This window comes from Haliotis cracherodii, unplaced genomic scaffold (assembly GCF_022045235.1).
Source record: "Haliotis cracherodii isolate W230 unplaced genomic scaffold, xgHalCrac1.p SCAF_6, whole genome shotgun sequence".
Lineage (NCBI taxonomy): Eukaryota > Metazoa > Mollusca > Gastropoda > Lepetellida > Haliotidae > Haliotis > Haliotis cracherodii.
This window is the reverse complement of record NW_027266319.1, coordinates 67,630-91,868: the sequence shown is the minus strand read 5'-3', so window position 1 is coordinate 91,868 and position 24,239 is coordinate 67,630. Positions and strand designations below refer to the sequence as shown.

At 42.6% G+C, this 24,239-nt stretch overlaps 1 protein-coding gene and 1 pseudogene across 7 annotated transcripts in view; one reads left to right on the top strand and one right to left on the bottom strand.

Annotated features, from left to right (window-relative positions):
- LOC139445560 (inositol 1,4,5-trisphosphate-gated calcium channel ITPR1-like) overlaps positions 1-24,239 on the bottom strand; it is a 253,058-nt gene that overhangs the window by 193,997 nt on the left and 34,822 nt on the right. For all 7 annotated transcript variants that reach the window (XM_071226708.1, XM_071226711.1, XM_071226710.1 and 4 more), the window contains exon 3: positions 3,744-3,850. In XM_071226708.1, the coding sequence (XP_071082809.1) occupies positions 3,744-3,850 (107 nt within the window). The remainder of the gene's footprint in view (positions 1-3,743; positions 3,851-24,239) is intronic.
- LOC139446833 (uncharacterized) lies at positions 12,974-23,022 on the top strand (annotated as a pseudogene).

The following is a 24,239-nucleotide window of genomic DNA, read 5'->3' as shown; positions in this document are numbered from 1 at the left end:
ACTCCTGCAGTATCACAAGCAACAAGTGTTTCCCTTAACTGCTGTTGAGATGACATGGAACATGGGAAATTGAATTTTAGGGTGGGATGTGTGGATCTGTGTCAGTGGTGGAGAGGGATGTGTGGAGAATGTCTGTGTCAGTGGTGGAGTGGGATGTGTGGAGACTGTCTGTGTCAGTGGTGGAGTGGGATGTGTGGAGACTGACTGTGTCAGTGGTGGAGTGGGATGTGTGGAGACTGTCTGTGTCAGTGGTGGAGTTGGATGTGTGGAGACTGACTGTGTCAGTGGTGGAGTGGGATGTGTGGAGACTGTCTGTGTCAGTGGTGGAGTGGGATGTGTGGAGACTGTCTGTGTCAGTGGTGGAGTTGGATGTGTGGAGACTGACTGTGTCAGTGGTGGAGTGGGATGTGTGGAGACTGTCTGTGTCAGTGGTGGAGTGGGATGTGTGGAGACTGTCTGTGTCAGTGGTGGAGTGGGATGAGTGGAGACTGTCTGTGTCAGTGGTGGAGTGGGATGTGTGGAGAATGTCTGTGTCAGTGGTGGAGTGGGATGTGTGGAGACTGACTGTGTCAGTGGTGGAGTGGGATGTGTGGAGACTGTCTGTGTCAGTGGTGGAGTGGGATGTGTGAAGACTGTCTGTGTCAGTGGTGGAGTGGGATGTGTGGAGAATGTCTGTGTCAGTGGCGGAGTGGGATGTGTGGAGACTGACTGTGTCAGTGGTGGAGTGGGATGTGTGGAGAATGTCTGTGTCAGTGGTGGAGTGGGATGTGTGGAGAATGTCTGTGTCAGTGGTGGAGTGGGATGTGTGGAGACTGTCTGTGTCAGTGGTGGAGTTGGATGTGTGGAGACTGTCTGTGTCAGTGGTGGAGTGGGATGTGTGGAGACTGTCTGTGTCAGTGGTGGAGTTGGATGTGTGGAGACTGACTGTGTCAGTGGTGGAGTGGGATGTGTGGAGACTGTCTGTGTCAGTGATGGAGTGGGATGTGTGGAGACTGTCTGTGTCAGTGGTGGAGTGGGATGTGTGGAGACTGTCTGTGTCAGTGGTGGAGTTGGATGTGTGGAGACTGTCTGTGTCAGTGGTGGAGTGGGATGTGTGGAGAATGTCTGTGTCAGTGGTGGAGTGGGATGTGTGGAGACTGTCTGTGTCAGTGGTGGAGTGGGATGTGTGGAGACTGACTGTGTCAGTGGTGGAGTGGGATGTGTGGAGACTGACTGTGTCAGTGGTGGAGTTGGATGTGTGAAGAATGTCTGTGTCAGTGGTGGAGTTGGATGTGTGGAGAATGTCTGTGTCAGTGGTGGAGTGGGATGTGTGGAGACTGACTGTGTCAGTGGTGGAGTTGGATGTGTGGAGACTGTCTGTGTCAGTGGTGGAGTGGGATGTGTGGAGAATGTCTGTGTCAGTGATGGAGTGGGATGTGTGGAGACTGTCTGTGTCAGTGGTGGAGTGGGATGTGTGGAGACTGACTGTGTCAGTGGTGGAGTGGGATGTGTGGAGACTGACTGTGTCAGTGGTGGAGTTGGATGTGTGAAGAATGTCTGTGTCAGTGGTGGAGTTGGATGTGTGGAGAATGTCTGTGTCAGTGGTGGAGTGGGATGTGTGGAGACTGACTGTGTCAGTGGTGGAGTTGGATGTGTGGAGACTGTCTGTGTCAGTGGTGGAGTGGGATGTGTGGAGACTGTCTGTGTCAGTGGTGGAGTGGGATGTGTGGAGACTGTCTGTGTCAGTGGTGGAGTGGGATGTGTGGAGACTGTCTGTGTCAGTGGTGGAGTGGGATGTGTGGAGACTGTCTGTGTCAGTGGTGGAGTGGGATGTGTGGAGACTGTCTGTGTCAGTGGTGGAGTGGGATGTGTGGAGACTGTCTGTGTGAGTGGTGGAGTGGGATGTGTGGAGACTGTCTGTGTCAGTGGTGGAGTGGGATGTGTGGAGAATGTCTGTGTCAGTGGTGGAGTGGGATGTGTGGAGACTGTCTGTGTCAGTGGTGGAGTTGGATGTGTGGAGACTGACTGTGTCAGTGGTGGAGTGGGATGTGTGGAGACTGACTGTGTCAGTGGTGGAGTGGGATGTGTGGAGACTGTCTGTGTCAGTGGTGGAGTGGGATGTGTGGAGACTGTCTGTGTCAGTGGTGGAGTGGGATGAGTGGAGACTGTCTGTGTCAGTGGTGGAGTGGGATGTGTGGAGACTGTCTGTGTCAGTGGTGGAGTGGGATGTGTGAAGACTGTCTGTGTCAGTGGTGGAGTGGGATGTGTGGAGAATGTCTGTGTCAGTGGTGGAGTGGGATGTGTGGAGACTGTCTGTGTGAGTGGTGGAGTTGGATGTGTGGAGAAAGTCTGTGTCAGTGGTGGAGTGGGATGTGTGGAGAATGTCTGTGTCAGTGGTGGAGTGGGATGTGTGGAGAATGTCTGTGTCAGTGGTGGAGTGGGATGTGTGGAGACTGTCTGTGTCAGTGGTGAAGTTGGATGTGTGGAGAATGTCTGTGTCAGTGGTGGAGTGGGATGTGTGGAGACTGACTGTGTGAGTGGTGGAGTGGGATGTGTGGAGACTGTCTGTGTGAGTGGTGGAGTTGGATGTGTGGAGACTGTCTGTGTCAGTGGTGGAGTTGGATGTGTGGAGAATGTCTGTGTCAGTGGCGGAGTGGGATGTGTGGAGACTGTCTGTGTCAGTGGTGGAGTGGGATGTGTGGAGACTGTCTGTGTCAGTGGTGGAGTGGGATGTGTGGAGACTGTCTGTGTCAGTGGTGGAGTTGGATGTGTGGAGACTGACTGTGTCAGTGGTGGAGTGGGATGTGTGGAGAATGTCTGTGTCAGTGGTGGAGTGGGATGTGTGGAGACTGTCTGTGTGAGTGGTGGATTTGGATGTGTGGAGAATGTCTGTGTCAGTGGTGGAGTGGGATGTGTGGAGACTGTCTGTGTCAGTGGTGGAGTGGGATGTGTGGAGACTGTCTGTGTGAGTGGTGGAGTTGGATGTGTGGAGACTGTCTGTGTCAGTGGTGGAGTGGGATGTGTGGAGACTGTCTGTGTCAGTGATGGAGTGGGATGTGTGGAGACTGTCTGTGTCAGTGATGGAGTGGGATGTGTGGAGACTGTCTGTGTCAGTGATGGAGTGGGATGTGTGGAGACTGACTGTGTCAGTGGTGGAGTGGGATGTGTGGAGACTGTCTGTGTGAGTGGTGGAGTTGGATGTGTGGAGACTGTCTGTGTAAGTGGTGGAGTGGGATGTGTGGAGACTGTCTGTGTCAGTGATGGAGTGGGATGTGTGGAGACTGACTGTGTGAGTGGTGGAGTGGGATGTGTGGAGACTGTCTGTGTGAGTGGTGGAGTTGGATGTGTGGAGACTGTCTGTGTCAGTGGTGGAGTTGGATGTGTGGAGAATGTCTGTGTCAGTGGCGGAGTGGGATGTGTGGAGACTGTCTGTGTCAGTGGTGGAGTGGGATGTGTGGAGACTGACTGTGTAAGTGGTGGAGTGGGATGTGTGGAGACTGTCTGTGTCAGTGGTGGAGTTGGATGTGTGGAGACTGTCTGTGTCAGTGGTGGAGTGGGATGTGTGGAGACTGTCTGTGTCAGTGGTGGAGTGGGATGTGTGGAGACTGTCTGTGTCAGTGGTGGAGTTGGATGTGTGGAGACTGTCTGTGTCAGTGGTGGAGTGGGATGTGTGGAGACTGACTGTGTCAGTGGTGGAGTGGGATGTGTGGAGAATGTCTGTGTCAGTGGTGGATTGGGATGAGTGGAGACTGTCTGTGACTTACATGGAGTCTCTCCAGCAGGATTGGGTCGGTGGATGACTGGCGCTGGGCCTCCCAGTACTGCTTCTGGGCAGAGTAGCGGCTCATGGGACATATCCGGAACAGGCAGTCTGAAAAAGGCAACATCATATCAAAAATAATACAAATACTCATAAATACACCACTGCATATACCATGTATCAGAGTTTTCATTACCTGACAGTCCGAGACGGTCAATGTTCCTTACTAATGGTCGGGGGTTAAAGTTGCTAAGTTGACAATCCACCGGTTTATTGTTAATTTCTTATGTACTATTCTAATGTTTACCGTTTTGTTAATTTTTTTCATTAGCCTAGAAAATTCTGGACTGGCAACATTTTATATGGTCTGGTAACTTTGCAATGTTGCCAGTCTGACTGGAACAAGAATTTTATACACTGCATTGTATACACCATTGTATACGACACCAAATACATCATTATTCATGTAATCATCATATAATATATATGTTCAAAATTGTACACAAAATAAATACAGCAACTATTCAACATCATACACAAACAACATTGTGTACATGATGGACAGCTCTACATGGCTGGTCATCAGAATAACAGCTCATCCAAGAGTTGCATACCTAATCAAAAGAGAATAGAATATTTGTTTCTGTAAGTCTTCTGTGTTTTGTAAGCGGTAAAGCCTTGAACTAGCTGTGTCATATGACAGGCAACTGGTCCTGTCTGAACTTAGTAGATGTGATGCGGACACAATCAAGGAAATTGTGGTCTGACGATCTTGATGTTGAACATATTTTGGCTCTACAAGACACTTTTTTATCTCCAATTACCTAAACAATGACAAATGACAAAAGAGATAGTCCTCAACATGTTTGGCTTGAACTATCCGTACCTACCAAGCCTAATAGTCCACACTATCAACCATGCTCCAATTAGTCTCCTGAGTCGTAGGGCTGACTCAGAATTCCACAGACAGATTATGTAACCCAAATATCTCCATATTTAAACAATTAAGTATGTAATGACTTCAACTGATATTCAATACATAATGATGTGACTAGTGACAGCTTTCCTTCTTAACATCCGAAACTGCGGTGACACCGTCCAAGGCACCACACTTTGCAACAGAAGATCATGTCCTGTGTTCAAGTTTAAACATGAAAGTCAAGAAAATCAAGCACGACTTGTCATAACCCTAATGTTAAATTAGATAAAAATAAAAACCATAAAGCACTGCGGTCGATTTAACTTCTGGCCTGTTGGCCCATGGCCAGTTAAAATTACAAAGGACTTAAGGGTAGATGACCCTTCTCCATGTATGTCAGGTAGTATTGCAAGTGTCCATGTTATACAGTGTTACAGATTTCTATCAGGTAGTATTGCAAGCGTCCATGTTATACAGTGTTACAGATTTCTATCAGGTAGTATTGCAAGTGTCCATGTTATACAGTGTTACAGATTTCAATCAGGTAGTATTGCAAGCGTCCATGTTATACAGTGTTACAGATTTCAATCAGGTAGTATTGCAAGTGTCCATGTTATACAGTGTTACAGATTTCTATCAGGTAGTATTGCAAGTGTCCATGTTATCCAGTGTTACAGATTTCTATCAGGTAGTATTGCAAGTGTCCATGTTATACAGTGTTACAGATTTCAAGCAGGTAGTATTGCAAGCGTCCATGTTATACAGTGTTACAGATTTCAAGCAGGTAGTATTGCAAGCGTCCATGTTATACAGTGTTACAGATCTCAATCAGGTAGTATTGCAAGCGTCCATGTTATCCAGTGTTACAGATTTCAATCAGGTAGTATTGCAAGTGTCCATGTTATACAGTGTTACAGATCTCAATCAGGTAGTATTGCAAGCGTCATGTTATACAGTGTTACAGATTTCAATCAGGTAGTATTGCAAGTGTCCATGTTATACAGTGTTACAGATTTCAATCAGGTAGTATTGCAAGCGTCCATGTTATACAGTGTTACAGATCTCAATCAGGTAGTATTGCAAGCGTCCATGTTATCCAGTGTTACAGATTTCAATCAGGTAGTATTGCAAGTGTCCATGTTATACAGTGTTACAGATTTCAAGCAGGTAGTATTGCAAGCGTCCATGTTATACAGTGTTACAGATTTCTATCAGGTAGTATTGCAAGTGTCCATGTTATACAGTGTTACAGATTTCAAGCAGGTAGTATTGCAAGCGTCCATGTTATACAGTGTTACAGATTTCAAGCAGGTAGTATTGCAAGCGTCCATGTTATACAGTGTTACAGATCTCAATCAGGTAGTATTGCAAGCGTCCATGTTATCCAGTGTTACAGATTTCAATCAGGTAGTATTGCAAGTGTCCATGTTATACAGTGTTACAGATCTCAATCAGGTAGTATTGCAAGTGTCCTTGTTATACAGTGTTACAGATTTCAATCAGGTAGTATTGCAAGTGTCCATGTTATACAGTGTTACAGATTTCAAGCAGGTAGTATTGCAAGTGTCCTTGTTATACAGTGTTACAGATTTCAATCAGGTAGTATTGCAAGCGTCCATGTTATCCAGTGTTACAGATTTCAATCAGGTAGTATTGCAAGTGTCCATGTTATACAGTGTTACAGATCTCAATCAGGTAGTATTGCAAGTGTCCTTGTTATACAGCGTTACAGATTTCAATCAGGTAGTATTGCAAGTGTCCATGTTATACAGTGTTACAGATTTCAACCAGGTAGTATTGCAAGTGTCCTTGTTATACAGTGTTACAGATTTCAATCAGGTAGTATTGCAAGCGTCCATGTTATACAGTGTTACAGATTTCAATCAGGTAGTATTGCAAGCGTCCATGTTATACAGTGTTACAGATTTCAAGCAGGTAGTATTGCAAGCGTCCATGTTATACAGTGTTACAGATCTCAATCAGGTAGTATTGCAAGCGTCCATGTTATCCAGTGTTACAGATTTCAATCAGGTAGTATTGCAAGCGTCCATGTTATACAGTGTTACAGATTTCAATCAGGTAGTATTGCAAGCGTCCATGTTATCCAGTGTTACAGATCTCAATCAGGTAGTATTGCAAGCGTCCATGTTATACAGTGTTACAGATTTCAAGCAGGTAGTATTGCAAGCGTCCATGTTATACAGTGTTACAGATCTCAATCAGGTAGTATTGCAAGCGTCCATGTTATCCAGTGTTACAGATTTCTATCAGGTAGTATTGCAAGCGTCCCATCTAAAACTGTGTTACAGATCTCTATCAGGTAGTATTGCAAGTGTCAATGTTATACAGTATTACAGATTTAAATCAGCCAGTATTGCAAGCGTCCATGTTATACAGTGTTACAGATTTCTATCAGGTAGTATTGCAAGTGTCCATGTTATACAGTATTACAGATTTCAATCAGGTAGTACTGCAAGCGTCCCATCTAAAACTGTGTTACAGATCTCTATCAGGTAGTATTGCAAGCGTCCATGTTATACAGTATTACAGATTTAAATCAGGTAGTATTGCAAACGTCCATGTTAAACAGTAAGTAAGGATAAGAATTTATGGATGAACAACTTCTTTATTACAATTAAGAGCGACGTTTCGGTGTAGGTTCTAACACCGTTATCAAGCAAGTGTTTGTATACTGGAGTAGAGAAGCCTGTTGTGTACACACAAGGGCGGTGATGATGACCATGGTTGAAGTCAGTGCCATGAACAAAGGATGCCAAATACTAAATTCTTATCCTTACTTAGTACTCCAACTTCTAAATGCCTATCAAAGAAGTCATGTTAAACAGTGTTACAGATTTCTATCAGGTAGTATTGCAAGTGTCCATGTTATCCAGTGTTACAGATTTCAATCAGGTAGTATTGCAAGCGTCCATGTTATCCAGTGTTACAGATTTCAACCAGGTAGTATTGCAAGTGTCCTTGTTATACAGTGTTACAGATTTCAATCAGGTAGTATTGCAAGTGTCCATGTTATACAGTGTTACAGATCTCTATCAGGTAGTATTGCAAGCGTCCATGTTATACAGTGTTACAGATTTCAATCAGGTAGTATTGCAAGTGTCCATGTTATCCAGTGTTACAGATTTCAATCAGGTAGTATTGCAAGTGTCCATGTTATCCAGTGTTACAGATTTCAATCAGGTAGTATTGCAAGTGTCCATGTTATCCAGTGTTACAGATTTCAATCAGGTAGTATTGCAAGTGTCCATGTTATCCAGTGTTACAGATTTCAATCAGGTAGTATTGCAAGTGTCCATGTTATCCAGTGTTACAGATTTCTATCAGGTAGTATTGCAAGCGTCCATGTTATACAGTGTTACAGATTTCTATCAGGTAGTATTGCAAGTGTCCATGTTATACAGTGTTACAGATCTCTATCAGGTAGTATTGCAAGCGTCCATGTTATCCAGTGTTACAGATTTCTATCAGGTAGTATTGCAAGCGTCCATGTTATACAGTGTTACAGATTTCTATCAGGTAGTATTGCAAGTGTCCATGTTATACAGTGTTACAGATCTCTATCAGGTAGTATTGCAAGTGTCCATGTTATCCAGTGTTACAGATTTCTATCAGGTAGTATTGCAAGCGTCCATGTTATACAGTGTTACAGATTTCTATCAGGTAGTATTGCAAGCGTCCATGTTATACAGTGTTACAGATTTCAATCAGGTAGTATTGCAAGTGTCCATGTTATACAGTGTTACAGATTTCAATCAGGTAGCAAGCACCTACAACTAGTCACTTTACATGTTGTGCTCACTCTGTAAAGTGCTATATGAATCCTGCAATGGGGATTCCAGCCAAGGTAAGGTCACGCTCATTAAACATTCATGTGCTTGATCAGGCAAAGGCAATGAGCTCTTCCACAAATACCCCTGATCCCCAGAGTGGAGGTGAACATGGTGGTATTTGATGTACTGTAGCCACGCCTCAACCACAGTGATGAGAAGACTCCGCTACTAAATGCACATTCAGGGGCTCAAATAAAGTTGCTTATTCTTCTGATTTCTGCTGATTAAAAAGTCTCAGCTGTTTATCAGGCGGTTGTTTTAACCAATAGAGTCCATTTAATCCAGCTGTGTCTGGAGATATAGTGTCCCAACATTTGCATACACAGATACTTTACCATTAATTGGTTTGTTTAAGGGAGATAAGTTGAAATGCTGAGAAACTTAGCTAGCTTTAATCAAACTGTGACATAAAGTATTGAGTCTATTTGCCTGAACTTGTCACGTGAGTAGATTTAAGTGGTAACATATGGACTTTTACCGTATTTGCCATATTACGTTCCCGGTTCCAATAAGAGCCACCAGACCAACTTCTAGACCAGTCTGGAAGTTATAATTGCCTTGAAACTAACGCTGAAAAAGTTTTAGTATCATTATGTTTGGACCACCTTTGTGCATAACCATGATAACTGTTCCGTCTCTGAAACAAACTTAACTTGCGTATAGTTTTGATAGGAGCCCTCTTTTGGCCACTTTGTCAAGGTGGATCTCATCCCAGTCCTTCAAATCAGTTTCAAACCACTAATCTTATACTATACAAAAAAAAGTTAAGGACCAGCTGATTCTTTCATATCACCACAGTTAATCTGTCATGACCTACCGATTCTTTAATCTTACTATTGTAGACAGGTTGACTATAGTAATTTGAAAGAATCAGCTGGTCCCTTACAATTTTGGAGTAGTTGTTTCCCCATCATTAACTCTTCCTAACTAGATCAGTGTCAAACTATTTGAGTTCAGGCTAAGCTGCATGGGTCTTAATTTCTACCTACATTCTCATGATCACTCACACATTAAATCCTTTCTCTACAGAACTTAGACCTATGACTGAGGATACGAAGTGAAAATATGCACCTAGGAGAAATTTGCTGTCCAAACCTGGCTAATTTTGCTCAAATGTCTCACATTATACTCAAATATTTTTCTTTTCAATAACTGGTAAACCTATCATTAACCGTAAATAAGTTTCTCTTATTATTTTAATAACATTTGTAGACACGTTTTTGTGCTACATACAGAAATCCGTTGTCCACTGACAGGCAGTCACGTGTATGAGTGACCCCTTCTCACAAAGTCACATGTACGTGTAACAAGGAACCCGTCTCACATAGTCACTTGTACGTGTAACAAGGAACCCGTCTCACATAGTCACTTATACGTGTAACAAGGAACCCGTCTCACATAGTCACTTGTACGTGTAATGAGAAACCCTTCTCACAGTCACTTGTACGTGTAACGAGGAACCCTTCTCACAGTCACTAGTACGTGAAAAGAGGAACCCTTCTCACATAGTCACTTGTACGTGTAACGAGGAACCCTTCTCAGTCACTTGTACGTGTAACGAGGAACCCTTCTCACAGTCACTAGTACGTGAAAAGAGGAACCCTTCTCACATAGTCACTTGTACGTGTAACGAGGAACCCTTCTCACATAGTGACTTGTACGTGTAACGAGGAACCCTTCTGACATAGTCACTTGTACGTGTAACGAGGAACCCTTCTCACACAGTCACTTGTGCATGTAACGAGGAACCCTTCTGACATAGTCACTTGTACATGTCATGAGGAACCCTTTTGACATAGTCACTTGTACGTGTAACGAGGAACCCTTCTGACATAGTCACTTGTACATGTCATGAGGAACCCTTCTCACATAGTCACTTATACGTGTAGCGAGGAACCCTTCTCACACAGTCACTTGTACGTGTAACAAGGGACCCTTCTCACATAGTCACTTGTACGTGTAACGAGGAACCCTTCTCACATAGTGACTTGTACGTGTAGCGAGGAACCCTTCTCACACAGTCACTTGTACGTGTAACGAGGAACCCTTCTCACACAGTCACTTGTGCGTGTAACGAGGAACCCTTCTCACATAGTCACTTGTACGTGTAACGAGGAACCCTTCTGACATAGTCACTTGTACGTGTAACGAGGAACCCTTCTCACATAGTCACTTGTACGTGTAACGAGGAACCCTTCTGACATAGTCACTTGTGCGTGTAACGAGGAACCCTTCTGACATAGTCACTTCTACATGTCATGAGGAACCCTTCTCACATAGTCACTTATACGTGTAACGAGGGACCCTTCTCACACAGTCACTTGTACGTGTAACGAAGGACCCTTCTGACATAGTCACTTGTACGTGTAACGAGGAACCCTTCTGACATAGTCACTTGTACATGTCATGAGGAACCCTTCTCACATAGTCACTTGTATGTGTAATGAGGGACCCTTCTCACATAGTCACTTGTACGTGTAATGAGGAACCCTTCTCACATAGTCACTTGTACATGTCATGAGGAACCCTTCTCACAGTCTCACGTAGTCACTTGTTTGTGTAACAAGGAACCCGTCTCACGTAGTCACTTATACTTGTCTTAATTTCTACCTACATTCTCATGATCACTCACACATTAAATCCTTTCTCTACAGAACTTAGACCTATGACTGAGGATACGAAGTGAAAATATGCACCTAGGAGAAATTTGCTGTCCAAACCTGGCTAATTTTGCTCAAATGTCTCACATTATACTCAAATATTTTTCTTTTCAATAACTGGTAAACCTATCATTAACCGTAAATAAGTTTCTCTTATTATTTTAATAACATTTGTAGACACGTTTTTGTGCTACATACAGAAATCCGTTGTCCACTGACAGGCAGTCACGTGTATGAGTGACCCCTTCTCACAAAGTCACATGTACGTGTAACAAGGAACCCGTCTCACATAGTCACTTGTACGTGTAACAAGGAACCCGTCTCACATAGTCACTTATACGTGTAACAAGGAACCCGTCTCACATAGTCACTTGTACGTGTAATGAGAAACCCTTCTCACAGTCACTTGTACGTGTAACGAGGAACCCTTCTCACAGTCACTAGTACGTGAAAAGAGGAACCCTTCTCACATAGTCACTTGTACGTGTAACGAGGAACCCTTCTCAGTCACTTGTACGTGTAACGAGGAACCCTTCTGACATAGTCACTTGTGCGTGTAACGAGGAACCCTTCTGACATAGTCACTTCTACATGTCATGAGGAACCCTTCTCACATAGTCACTTATACGTGTAACGAGGGACCCTTCTCACACAGTCACTTGTACGTGTAACGAAGGACCCTTCTGACATAGTCACTTGTACGTGTAACGAGGAACCCTTCTGACATAGTCACTTGTACATGTCATGAGGAACCCTTCTCACATAGTCACTTGTATGTGTAATGAGGGACCCTTCTCACATAGTCACTTGTACGTGTAATGAGGAACCCTTCTCACATAGTCACTTGTACATGTCATGAGGAACCCTTCTCACAGTCTCACGTAGTCACTTGTTTGTGTAACAAGGAACCCGTCTCACGTAGTCACTTATACTTGTAACGAGGAACCTGTCTCACTTACATGTTATGTCTTCTATTGGTGTGGGAAGGAACTATTAAACTCATGAAAGATGAAAACAGAGAAAGACAATTCCAAAACTCAAAAACAAATTACCACTAATGGCACCTCAGAGGTTACTGGGCCCAGTTGAATGTTGCTGTGTCAGTGAATACCAGCACATCCTGAGATGCTTAACAATATCTAGCCTTGGACTAACGCTCAGTCTCTGAACTGTAACTAGGTACCGGCAGCAGACCTGCAAACTAAGTGGAATCCATAGAAATTCTCAAAAATGGTCCGTTTTCACTTGCTCATAACTTTCTTATTTATGGAGTAATAAAAATTTAAAAAATACTACTATAAGATTGTCCTTTTTCCTTTCATGTGTTGTGTGTTATTTGTTCATTAAGAAACAATTATATATCTGATTTTAATTAGCAATGCACTAATGAACCTCATTAATTAGCGCCGCGGGACGCTCGCCTCAAGAAATTTACTCCAAAGGAAAATACACGGTCTTTTTCTTCACTCTCGCGCATTTAACACAGACAACATAAAAATAATCTAAAAATAGTAACGAGGTCACAAGAGTTGGCTCTTTGTTTTGGTACCAAATTCATTTTAAAAACGTACTATTTTGTAACAGTAAATCGTAATTAAAATAATTCTGCGACTTTAAATCATCATAGCGTCAAAAGTATTTTTCTAAACATAGCAAGTTCTGATATCAATCGATTCTTCATTCAATTTCCGTTCCAACAAATGTACGAAACTAAAGCTAGCTTGTCTGTCGCGCATGCGCCGAACAATATAAAAAGGTAAACACAACCATGATTTGAAACAAAGCGCGCGACCCAGCATGCAAGATGGCCAGCAAAGAGGATTCAACGGAGATCGCGTCAACTACGTTATATGAACAAATAGGTAATGTAGAACCCTTTTTTTTGCATTTATAAATCCTTTTAACCTTTATGAACATATTGGAAAGTTCATAGTTGCCGATGTAAAATATAAAAGTGGCTATTTTAGTGATTCATATTGCTTCGATGATCTGGCTAAGAAAACGTAAACAAATCGCCGTGTGGAGAGTTGTTATTATTATTTACGACGGTTTTCAATGCAGATTGATAAAAAATGAAGTTGTATTTAACATTTTGAATGATTAAACTAGGTAGCGTTTTAATATCGTATCTGAAGAATGATTATTCGAACATATATTTACGATCTGTTTTTGAGAATGTAGACACGAAAATTCTCGTAAAAATACAAGATGGCAGATGGCGGATGTCGGGAGTCAGCTTTAATGCAAATGTTTTATCACTGAATATGCATACATTTGTTGATACACGTTCGCGTAAGGCTTTTTGATAGGACAAAATGTATTTATTTGTCAATAATGTAATTTCAGTTGACGATTTACGTCTACTGTTATGATATTTATCGAAATAAAGCCACTTTCGTTTTGTAATTTCCAAATAAGAGTAATGTTCACACATCGATAATAAAATGATCAAATTTTTTTTATTATGCATATTTTATTGTCAATCGGCTGACATCAGATGAAAGTCATATATTATCAATTGATGTTTGCGGATTTTAACACGACAACACCTAGATTTACACATATTTTGGCGATTCATGGCTGCAGATAAACACATTAATATATCAGCATTTCAAAGGAACTGTGATTTGTGTAAATTAATTCAGTCATACTAAAAGTGTATACTTTTTATTTAATAATGGAACTTAAATACATGCACATCATGATTTGTTTTTTTATCAATTAAAATGTTTTTGTTTATAATGGAAATGAAACACCTATTTACATATTTTTCTCATGATTTGAACTATTTATTGAATTTGTGTTTTTTTTGCAGATGATGAAAACTTCAAGAGATTGAAATCTATTTTCAATTCATCTGGAAGAGGTAGACGGCCTTCAGCCACACCTCTTTGTCGTAAGCGAATAAAGTTGACAATAGCCCCAAGACAACATTGCCTTATGTATGTGAGGTTGAACTGTCACCACAGTCAGCAGTAGAAAATTTGCCCTTCATGTCCGCTTCTAAAGGTAACCAAATAAGAAAGCTTAAGGGTGAATTGGAGATTTCCATCAAAGAACTGAAATTAGAAAAAGAGAAAACAATGACACTCAATGACATTATTTCAGATAAGATATCTAAATTTGAGAAACAAATGGACCAAAAGAATCAAGATTTAGAATCAAGGGAAACTTTTATTTCATCATTAAAACAGGACATTCAACATTTAAAGTTGCAAGAAGAAGCCACCCAATCATCTCTGGAACGTACGAGGAAAGAACTTTCAAGACTTCGTCATGCTCCATACTACAAAAGAATGAAACGATGGGAGAAAAAGCTCACAGAGCAAGAGGTCAGCCTCAGCAAAGGTCATGGTCTCCAATCTCAAAGGACAATAAAAAACCTAAAGCATAAGCTCAAAAAATCTCAAACACTTCTCTCCAATGCTAGGCAAGAAGAGAAGAAAAGGTCAAATTGAACTTGAAAGTTCAGGAAATTAAAGATGATCGGCTTCCAAAGGATGACAGGCATGAGGCATCACTACGTATGCGTGAGGGGAACTCTAACAAATTCACAAGGGATGTGGTCAAGTGTGTCATTGAACTGATGGGAAGAGCAGAGGTCTCAGGCAAGAACTGTGGTTCAGTCATTGACATTGTTGTGAGGAATTTGTTTGCTATAAAGCTTGATTCTAAAGACCTCCCATCCGAAAGATCTTCTCTTCGATATGCTGACAAAGGACATGTCCTTGCAAAACGACAGCTGGCAGAAACCCTTTTACAGGCATCAAATGTTGATCTACACTCAGATGGCACAACAAGGGATCACAGCAAAGTCGTTGGACACCAGCTCTCAACAGATGGAGGCCAACTGTTGTCATGTGGCTTTGCTCCTGTATGCAGAGAAGACACTGAGACTCTGATTGATGTAGCATTCAACGTCTTGAAGGAGCTGGCAGACTTGTACCCAGAAAATGAAATTGATGCTGTCTTTCAAACAATGTTGAAAAACATTACAGGTCTGATGAGCGATCGGGCCAGTGTAATGAAGTCCTCTAACAAGGCCTTTGAGAAACAACGCAAAGAGACCTTGGTTGAAGTTGACGGTATGGAATTTCTGCATTGTAATGCCCACTTCCTTCTTGGCATGAGCTCAGCAGCAGACAAGGTCCTTAAGCAGTGGGAGAAAGAACAAGAAGAGAAGATAGGGCGTGACTGTGCAGACAAGTTCAAGAGGTTCAGCTCAAATGCTGAAAATGCTGGAGCTAGATATATAAGAACTGCATGTGACATACTGGGACCCAGAGGCGATGAAAAAAATGGATGTAAGGACTCGTGGGAAGCTTTCTGTAGCATGCAAGATCTTCATTCACTGATTACCAACTTCAGAGGAAACAGATTTAACAATCTATTCCAGGCTGCTGCATCCCTTCACCATCACAGAAGAGAAGTCATAGATTTCTTGAAGAACTTCATGCCATCCTTGAACCTGAAGGAGGAAAGCGTATTGTATGATGCTGAATGCGATAACGTTGATGCAATCATCATATCTTTGGGGATCATCTACCAGAAGATTACTGGCCCATACTGGATCTTGATCGGCAGAGATATCACCTACTTGGACTTCTTCAAGTATGTGACAGAAATGCATGATTCCTTGAAGAGGTGGGAGGCTGACGCCAGTCAACTTGCTGAAGACCAATGTCCTCCCCTTTTTGATATCACAGTGGACAGCAATGTCTTTCCTGGACTCTACCATGGGAACAGCACCAACAAACATTCATCGGTCACACTACTTCTCCAGAGACTTTGTGCGCAGTTCCTGGTTGTTGTAGAAAGACAGCTCTGTGATTTCTTGCCTGGTGGCAAGTACCATGATGTGAAGGATGAGCAGCAGATCGACAAGATGAAGCACTCCAAGATAACCAACCTGATTGGTGAAGCTTGCTTTGGAGACCTAGACTTCAGCATCTTCAAGCGACGACATGCATCCCTTCATCATCACAGCACCATGAACATGTTGAAAAGAAACAAGACGTCAGTTTGGTTTAACGCCAAATCTGAGAAGGAGCAGGATGAGTTGCTGAAACTTTGCTCAGAGAGGTCTGAAGGCCTGTGCAAGGCACATCAAGTTGAACAATCAAGTGTTCTCAGCAAGCAAAGGGAAATCCTTGCAGCAAACAGACTGAAGAAGGAGAGAAAGGAAGCTCAACTTGCTGCTAGAAAGAAAAAGCTGTCAGAGTCCGTACAAAAACACGGAGGACCCTGTCAGCGTGCAAGGGATGTGGACATACTGCTCGGACGTTTCGACAGCAATACAGAAAAGCTGAACTTCCTTAAAGAAGAAATTAGATTTCAAAAGATTGTTTTAGGTTTCACGAAAAATCATCTTAAACTGTGTGGCAGTATCGGAGAACTTGCCAGCAATCTCAAAGCCCATCTTGGTGACGAGGAACTGCCGTAAGCAGAGACAACCATGGCAGAATTGGACACAGATGAAGAAGCTGAAGCAGATGAAGAAGCCATCATAAATGATGCTCAGTTTGGCAGCTTCAGCTTTTCAAATAATTCTTTTTTTGGTTTGCTTGTATTCCTTGAAAGTTTAAGAAAAGTCAGTTTGTTATGTCAAAAAAGGTAGTTAAATTTTTTGCTGCTGGTACCTACTATAACTTTGATAGAAATAAACAGCTAGATTTAGATTGAAAATGAGCTCGAGTGAGACGAAAGATTCAGAACATGTGGAAAATCTAAACTAATGCCTCATTTAAGGACAATAGCATTACAGTGAGGTTAAACGGAAGGAGAAATAATATGGTTCAGGGACCGTGAGACATCTTATCTAGTCTAAGTGAGTTTCTTTCTTTGTCAATCCCCACTGTATTCCAAAGAAAAATTCTGTGATCAATAATTGTAAATTCTGCAACTTTTAAGATTATTTTTGTGAATGTCACAGTTTATCACGTTTGACTTGTGGCAGGCATTTTTATGGCAAACGTATCCACATCCAGAATAGGTTATCACTAATGTAGACATACAGACGTGCGCTTTTGGTAGGCAATAATACAAAAGTCAACTCCACTTCAAAACAAAATAAATATGCATTTACATGTCTAAAACCAGCTTTCGACTCACATGTTAAAATTTTGAGGTGTATTTGACAAATTCTGCAGCAGAAAAATGCATGAGTTCTGCACAAAGTGTAATTTTCTGCAAGATAGGCATATTTCTGCACTGAGAAGATATTTCTGCAAAATATTCTGCAACAGCGGAATCGCAGAATACAGTGGTGACTTGATTGTTGTTTAACGCAAATAATTAAATCTGGATAAGACAATCCAGTGACTGATATTATGGGCAATGTCACACACCATTGGGGAAGGATGACACACAATCAATCAAGTTACAAAGCCTGACTACCCGATCCATTAGGTCGCCTCTTACCACCAGCATGTGTTGCTGGGGGCAAACTGTGCACAGGAATCCCCACCTGGCAGCCTGTAAGTGAGCTTTAGGTGAGGTCACACCAGGTGTCTGTTTGTCTGTTTGTTTATTTGTTTGTTGTTTATCGCAACACTCAGCAATATTCAACCAATATGACGGCAGTCTGTAAATAATCGTGTGAGGAATAGACAATCCAGTGACTAACATCACTGGCACTGAATTACGCAATTGTTTGTTTGTTTGTTCATTTATAACATCACTCAGCAATATTCCAGTAAAATGATGGCAGTCTGTAAATAATCAAGTCTGGACCAGATGATCCAGTGACTGACATCATGATTTTCGCAATTGGGATATGATGACATACTTCAACAAAGTCAGCAAGCCAGACCACCCAATCTCATAATAGTCGCTTCTTGCCATTAGTCGCTTATTACGACAAGCATTGGTTGCTGACGACCAATTATAACCCGGACAATCTCAGGCCCGGGGCATACTAGGTGTAGATATGATACTTGGTGTAAACATGATTCTCAATGGAAACAGGACAAACTGTGAAGCTATCAGACCACCAAACGTGCCTCTCAAGATTTCTCTGGCAATTTCTGCTACTTCAGAGGAATACTTATTTACCCTTTAAACCTTGGTCTCAGAGATAAGTGCATATCTGAGAACTAATATGAGGGTTGTTTTGGATCAAAACTAAAAGGCTTGGGTAATAATTGCGAAGGATTATTTACTTAACTCACTGCAATCATATGCTCACTGAGGCTTAGCCCACTGCTGAAGCCCTCAATACACATCATCTCACATGGAACTTGTTATAACATACTAGTTGGAAGCATATCAATTCTGTTGGGTCAGATCTTTCCCACCTTTTAAAGCACTTGTGACTGGTAGAGTGTAATCTATTCCAATTACCACGACAAAGGCATTGTTTTATTTACTTTGTTCATGAATCCACGGACTCAAAATTTCAGAAATGTTAAATACGATTGCAGTTTTGAGAAAGGTTTGTGTCTGTCTTGTTGCTGAAGGTTTTAAGTAATTTCTTCAATGCAAAAGAAATCCAAAGCAGGAAAATAATCGAAGTGAATTACCGTGTAGACACTTTTTTCTCTCCTTTCTATTATTTCCAAATTTCACAATACTTGTGAACCACCGCAACAGATACCTAGCCAAATCAATGGCAATACTTTTTGCCAGACTTCATAATATATTTGTATTGGTGGAACTCAGCGCACAATATTGCAATTATTCCCTTCAAAAAACATAACTGTTTAGCTTTTTTCCCTTTGAGAGATCAAGGGGAGATTAAAAAAAAAAAAAAATTAATTAAATTTCAATTTTATACACTACTTCTTTTCTGAATAAATGTAAACCAAGAAGAGTTCTATCTAGGACCAAAGTGATGTCCTGTGTTGGACAACACGTACTGACAGTTAGAGTGGAGTTGTGTGGATGTGACTACCCCAGCTGTCCCCCAACTCTTCCAGCACCCCCACCAAACCCGCTCAATAGTCACTCTACCTCAGACACTCGACCTCCAGACACAATTCATCATCAACAGTCTAGAAGTGGACATGTCTTCCACCTAACATGGCATGCACAGTGAGTGAGTGAGTGAGTGTGTGTGAGGTGGGTGCGTGGATGTGGGAGTGAGTGAGTGAGTGAGTGAGTGAGTGTGTGTGAGGTGGGTGCGTGGATGTGGGAGTGAGTGAGTGAGTGAGTGAGTGAGTGCGTGAGTGTGTGCGTGAGTGCGTGATTGAGTGAGCGAGCGAGCGAGTGAGTGAGTGAGTGAGTGAGTGAGTGCGTGAGTGAGTGAGTGAGTGAGGTGGGTGCGTGGATGTGGGAGTGAGTGAGTGTCTGGGTAAAGCACTTGATTGAGTGAGTGAGTGAGAGAGTGAGTGAGTGAGTGAGTGTGTGTGAGGTGGGTGCATGGATGTGGGTGCATTGATGTGGGAGTGAGTGAGTGAGTGAGTGAGTGAGAGAGTGAGTGAGTGAGTGAGAGTGTGTGTGAGGTGGGTGCATGGATGTGGGAGTGAGTGTCTGGGTCAAGCACTTGATTTAGTGAGTGAGTGAGTGAGTGAGTGAGTGAGTGAGTGAGTGAGTGAGTGAGTGAGTGAGTGAGTGAGTGAGTGAGAGAGAGTGAGTGAGTGAGTGTGTGTGAGGTGGGTGCATGGATGTGGGAGTGAGTGTCTGGGTCAAGCACTTGATTGAGTGAGAGAGTGAATCTGGGTGGGGTCTGCCACTTTCAATAGTGTTCAGCCTTCGATGTCAGTCTGTATCAACGCTTTGAGGGGAGAGCAAAGTGGCACAGGTCTTGGATGTGAGCCACTTCAGTGATACCCAATTATAATTAGCAGGAAACTGAGGTTTGAATCCACAATCACAGGATTCTGGCAAATTCTGGAGACTGGGGAAACTTGGCCATCCATGCCGCTTGAAAGTCTATTCCTGACATGTCATGCACTGTATAACCTGTGCCGACTTCTGTATCTCAAAGACCACTTCAAAATGTTCTGAAACGCTGTCTCCTGCTGAATACTTTAAACATTAAGCCAACCACCTCCTGCCACTCTTATTGCCTAGATCTGGGGCAGCTTCCCTGAGTGCATGAATTGTCAGCTGTAGGCAGTTCTAGCAGGCCATCAGAAAATCCAGTGACTAATATTGTCAGCAACAATCCATGGCATCTGGGTACGATGACAGGGCTAGATTTAATAACAAATTTGTATGTAGCAAGCAAGGCTTTATCCTTTTAAAAGTTACTGGCTCTTCTCCAAACTAACTGGCCTACAACAAGATGGTGGAGGCCGCTAAGTGGCCAAACATGTGGTCTCGTATCCAGGGATCTACAAAAAATTAGAACAACTCACACCTAAAAAATGTTTCTAACATGCTGAGATTAAATCTTTTCTTCCATTTGTGACATTTCCTTGTGATTTTTTAGCAATTAAGGAAGTTGTTGTTTACAACATTACAAAATGGCGTCCGGTTGTCATTCTCTCGAGATAATCCAATTAAAAAGAATTAAACATACATGGAGAAGGGTCATCTACTTTAGGTTTCAGCAAGCCCTTTGTAATTCAACTGGCCACGGGGCAACGGGCCAGTAGATAAATCAACCCCTGGATGATACTCTATCAACCAAGTACCCAGAGCCGGACCACCCAATCTATTAATCAGACAAACATTGGTTGGTGGGGACCAACTCTAACTGGACACCCTTCAGGGTAGATCCTCCCATGAATCATGAAGGACTTGAAACAACCTACAAGGCCATCACATCATCAAATCCATTCTCAATACTCTTATTTGAATGTCTTAAGCAGACAGACAACATGAGGATAGGTACTGCAACAGTTAGCTGTCATACGAAATTGCTTCTCTTCATGAAAACATAAATAATACAACAGCATGGCCATAAATAAACAAAGCAACATCTAAATCTAGGAGATCAGAATCTCTACTTGTTGACCTTGACAATGACATATCACCATTGAACATACTGACATACGATTCAACTTTGAACCAGACATTCGGAATATCAAGAAATAACAGGAATGTTCCTTTCAAAAGTTGAGCAGTGTAGAAGGTCCTGCCAGCCTTCCGTTGAGCAGGTAAGTTATTGCTAAACTACAAGGGTGTAGGGTGTCAGCTTTGTGTTTCTCACAAAAGATTTACCTTTCAGTTTGTGTTGATGGCATTAGCCAGGGATACTTAAGCCTGTCTGTCATGAACAAACCATTCACACTCAGGTGAGCATGGCTGGCTTGTCCATCAACACCACACGGAGAACATGAAAGAGTGGGTGTCTGCATCTCCCACGGCCAGATTGAAGACGCACAAACAAAGTGGTTCCATATCAGATATGCGAGAGTGACTTTCATGGCCAACATCTCATTCCCCTCTGGCAGAACAATAGGCTGACAGATACGAAAGACAAGAAAGAAATTTAGTTCTATGAGATCAAGTCATTCAGGCTGTGACAATGTAAGTCAGTAGGCTTTTAGAGCAGAATAGGTCAACAGTAACTACAGTCAACTACGGTTTTGTTATACCCGTACTTCGTTATAAGCATAATATGTACAACATATATACACAAAATGGATAAATCATGCTAAATTTCACTCGATTTTCTGACGTGGACTCGATTATTTAGTCAGTCAAGGTATTCCTGTCGCATGACTTTGGATAAAACATAATTTTCATAAAGAGACTTGTTCAGAAATTAAGCATACCAGTGAATCTGGTCTGTCTCAGTGTCTCCCTGACACTTGAAAATACATGATAAAATGAGCCCCACTCAGTCAAGAATGATTTGGCAAGTATAGAATGCCTCAGCTCTAGGAAATTAAGGATGGTTCTGGGCTCCACATTTGGATTCTTCTTATTTTTTATTTTGTAGACATATATTTTTAAAAATATAATTATTTCTGGGACTATATGTCAGCCTACTGTGAATCTGGCTTCAGCACCATGAGCATGATGAGCTAATGCCATAATCCTTCAATAATTAGTGAAAAGCTCCAAACAACAAGCCTCAGAAAACGCTCATTACCCAGTCATTCTATATGCACTGAACAATATCAACAATCACACTGCACCGACTACTTTTGCCGTAATTTGCATCTGTGCATAAATCACATGAAAAACACATTCAACATGCAAACCAAATAGAAGACTCTAGATGCTTGCCAAAGACATACTGACAACACGAAAATTCCCAAGCTAAGGTATGTAAATTGCTCAATTACAATATTTTTCCTTCCATTGGAAAAATGATCCACATGCATTGACGAAAGTTTCTACTTCAATAAACTTTGCTAACCCTCTGTGAAGGCTAGTCTGTACGCAAACTAAAGGTGACTGCCCTGTTCTGCTACAAGCTAATTTCTGACAGACCTCACTGGAGGAATCTATAATGGCTTCCCTCCTCCACACCCCCAGGTGGCACCATCCCACTGTGGGAGGCAATTTATTTGGCTGATGTGTGATGATCCTAATGCATTAACTCACTAAATACTAATCCCCTGTTGAGCATCTGTCTGGTGTGTGTCCAGCCTTGTCAGCAGGTGCTTGCTGTACATAATCCTCTTCCTCAGACAGACAGAGCAATGGAGCAGGTGCTTGCTGAAACCCTCTCTCCTTCATTGGAGGAGCAAGTGCTTGCTGAAACTCTCTCATACATATGGAACTATGGAGCGCCTGGTGTTTTCTCTGAAGATCTTAAGTTGACTGATGACCAACATTCTGCAGATCTACAGGTCACTGATGACCAACAATCTGAAGAACTACAGGCCACTGATGACCGACTCTCTGCAGATCTACAGGTCACTTATGACTGACGCTCTGCAGATCTACAGGTCACTGATGACCAACACTCTGCACATCTACAGGCCACTGATGACTGACGCTCTGCAGATCTAAAGGTCACTGATGACTGACGCTCTGCAGATCTACAGGTCACTTATGACCAACACTCTGCAGATCTACAGGCCACTGATGACTGACGCTCTGCAGATCTACAGGTCACTGATGACTGACGCTCTGCAGATCTACAGGTCACTTATGACCAACACTCTGCAGATCTACAGGTCACTTATGACTGACGCTCTGCAGATCTACAGGTCACTGATGACTGACGCTCTGCAGATCTACAGGTCACTGATGACTGACGCTCTGCAGATCTACAGGCCACTGATGACCAACACTCTGCAGATCTACAGGCCACTGATGACTGACACTGCAGATCTACAGGCCACTGATGACTGACACTGCAGATCTACAGGCCACTGATGACCAACACTCTGCAGATCTACAGGCCACCGATGACTGACACTCTGCAGATCTACAGGTCACTGATGACTGACACTCTGCAGATCTACAGGCCACTGATGACTGACACTGCAGATCTATAGGTCACTGATAACTGACACTCTGCAGATCTACAGGTCACTGATGACCAACACTCTGCAGATCTACAGGTCACTGATGACTGACGCACTGCAGATCTACAGGTCACTGACGACTGACGCTCTGCAGATCTAAAGGCCACTGATGACTGACTCTCTGAAGATCTACAGTTCACTGATGACTGACGCTCTGCAGATCTACAGGTCACTGATGACTGACGCTCTGCAGATCTACAGGTCACTTATGACCAACACTCTGCAGATCTACAGGTCACTTATGACTGACGCTCTGCAGATCTACAGGTCACTGATGACTGACGCTCTGCAGATCTACAGGTCACTGATGACTGACGCTCTGCAGATCTACAGGCCACTGATGACCAACACTCTGCAGATCTACAGGCCACTGATGACTGACACTGCAGATCTACAGGCCACTGATGACTGACACTGCAGATCTACAGGCCACTGATGACCAACACTCTGCAGATCTACAGGCCACCGATGACTGACACTCTGCAGATCTACAGGTCACTGATGACTGACACTCTGCAGATCTACAGGCCACTGATGACTGACACTGCAGATCTATAGGTCACTGATAACTGACACTCTGCAGATCTACAGGTCACTGATGACCAACACTCTGCAGATCTACAGGTCAATGATGACTGACACTTTGCAGATCTACAGGTCACTGATGACTGACACTCTGAAGATCTACAGGTCACT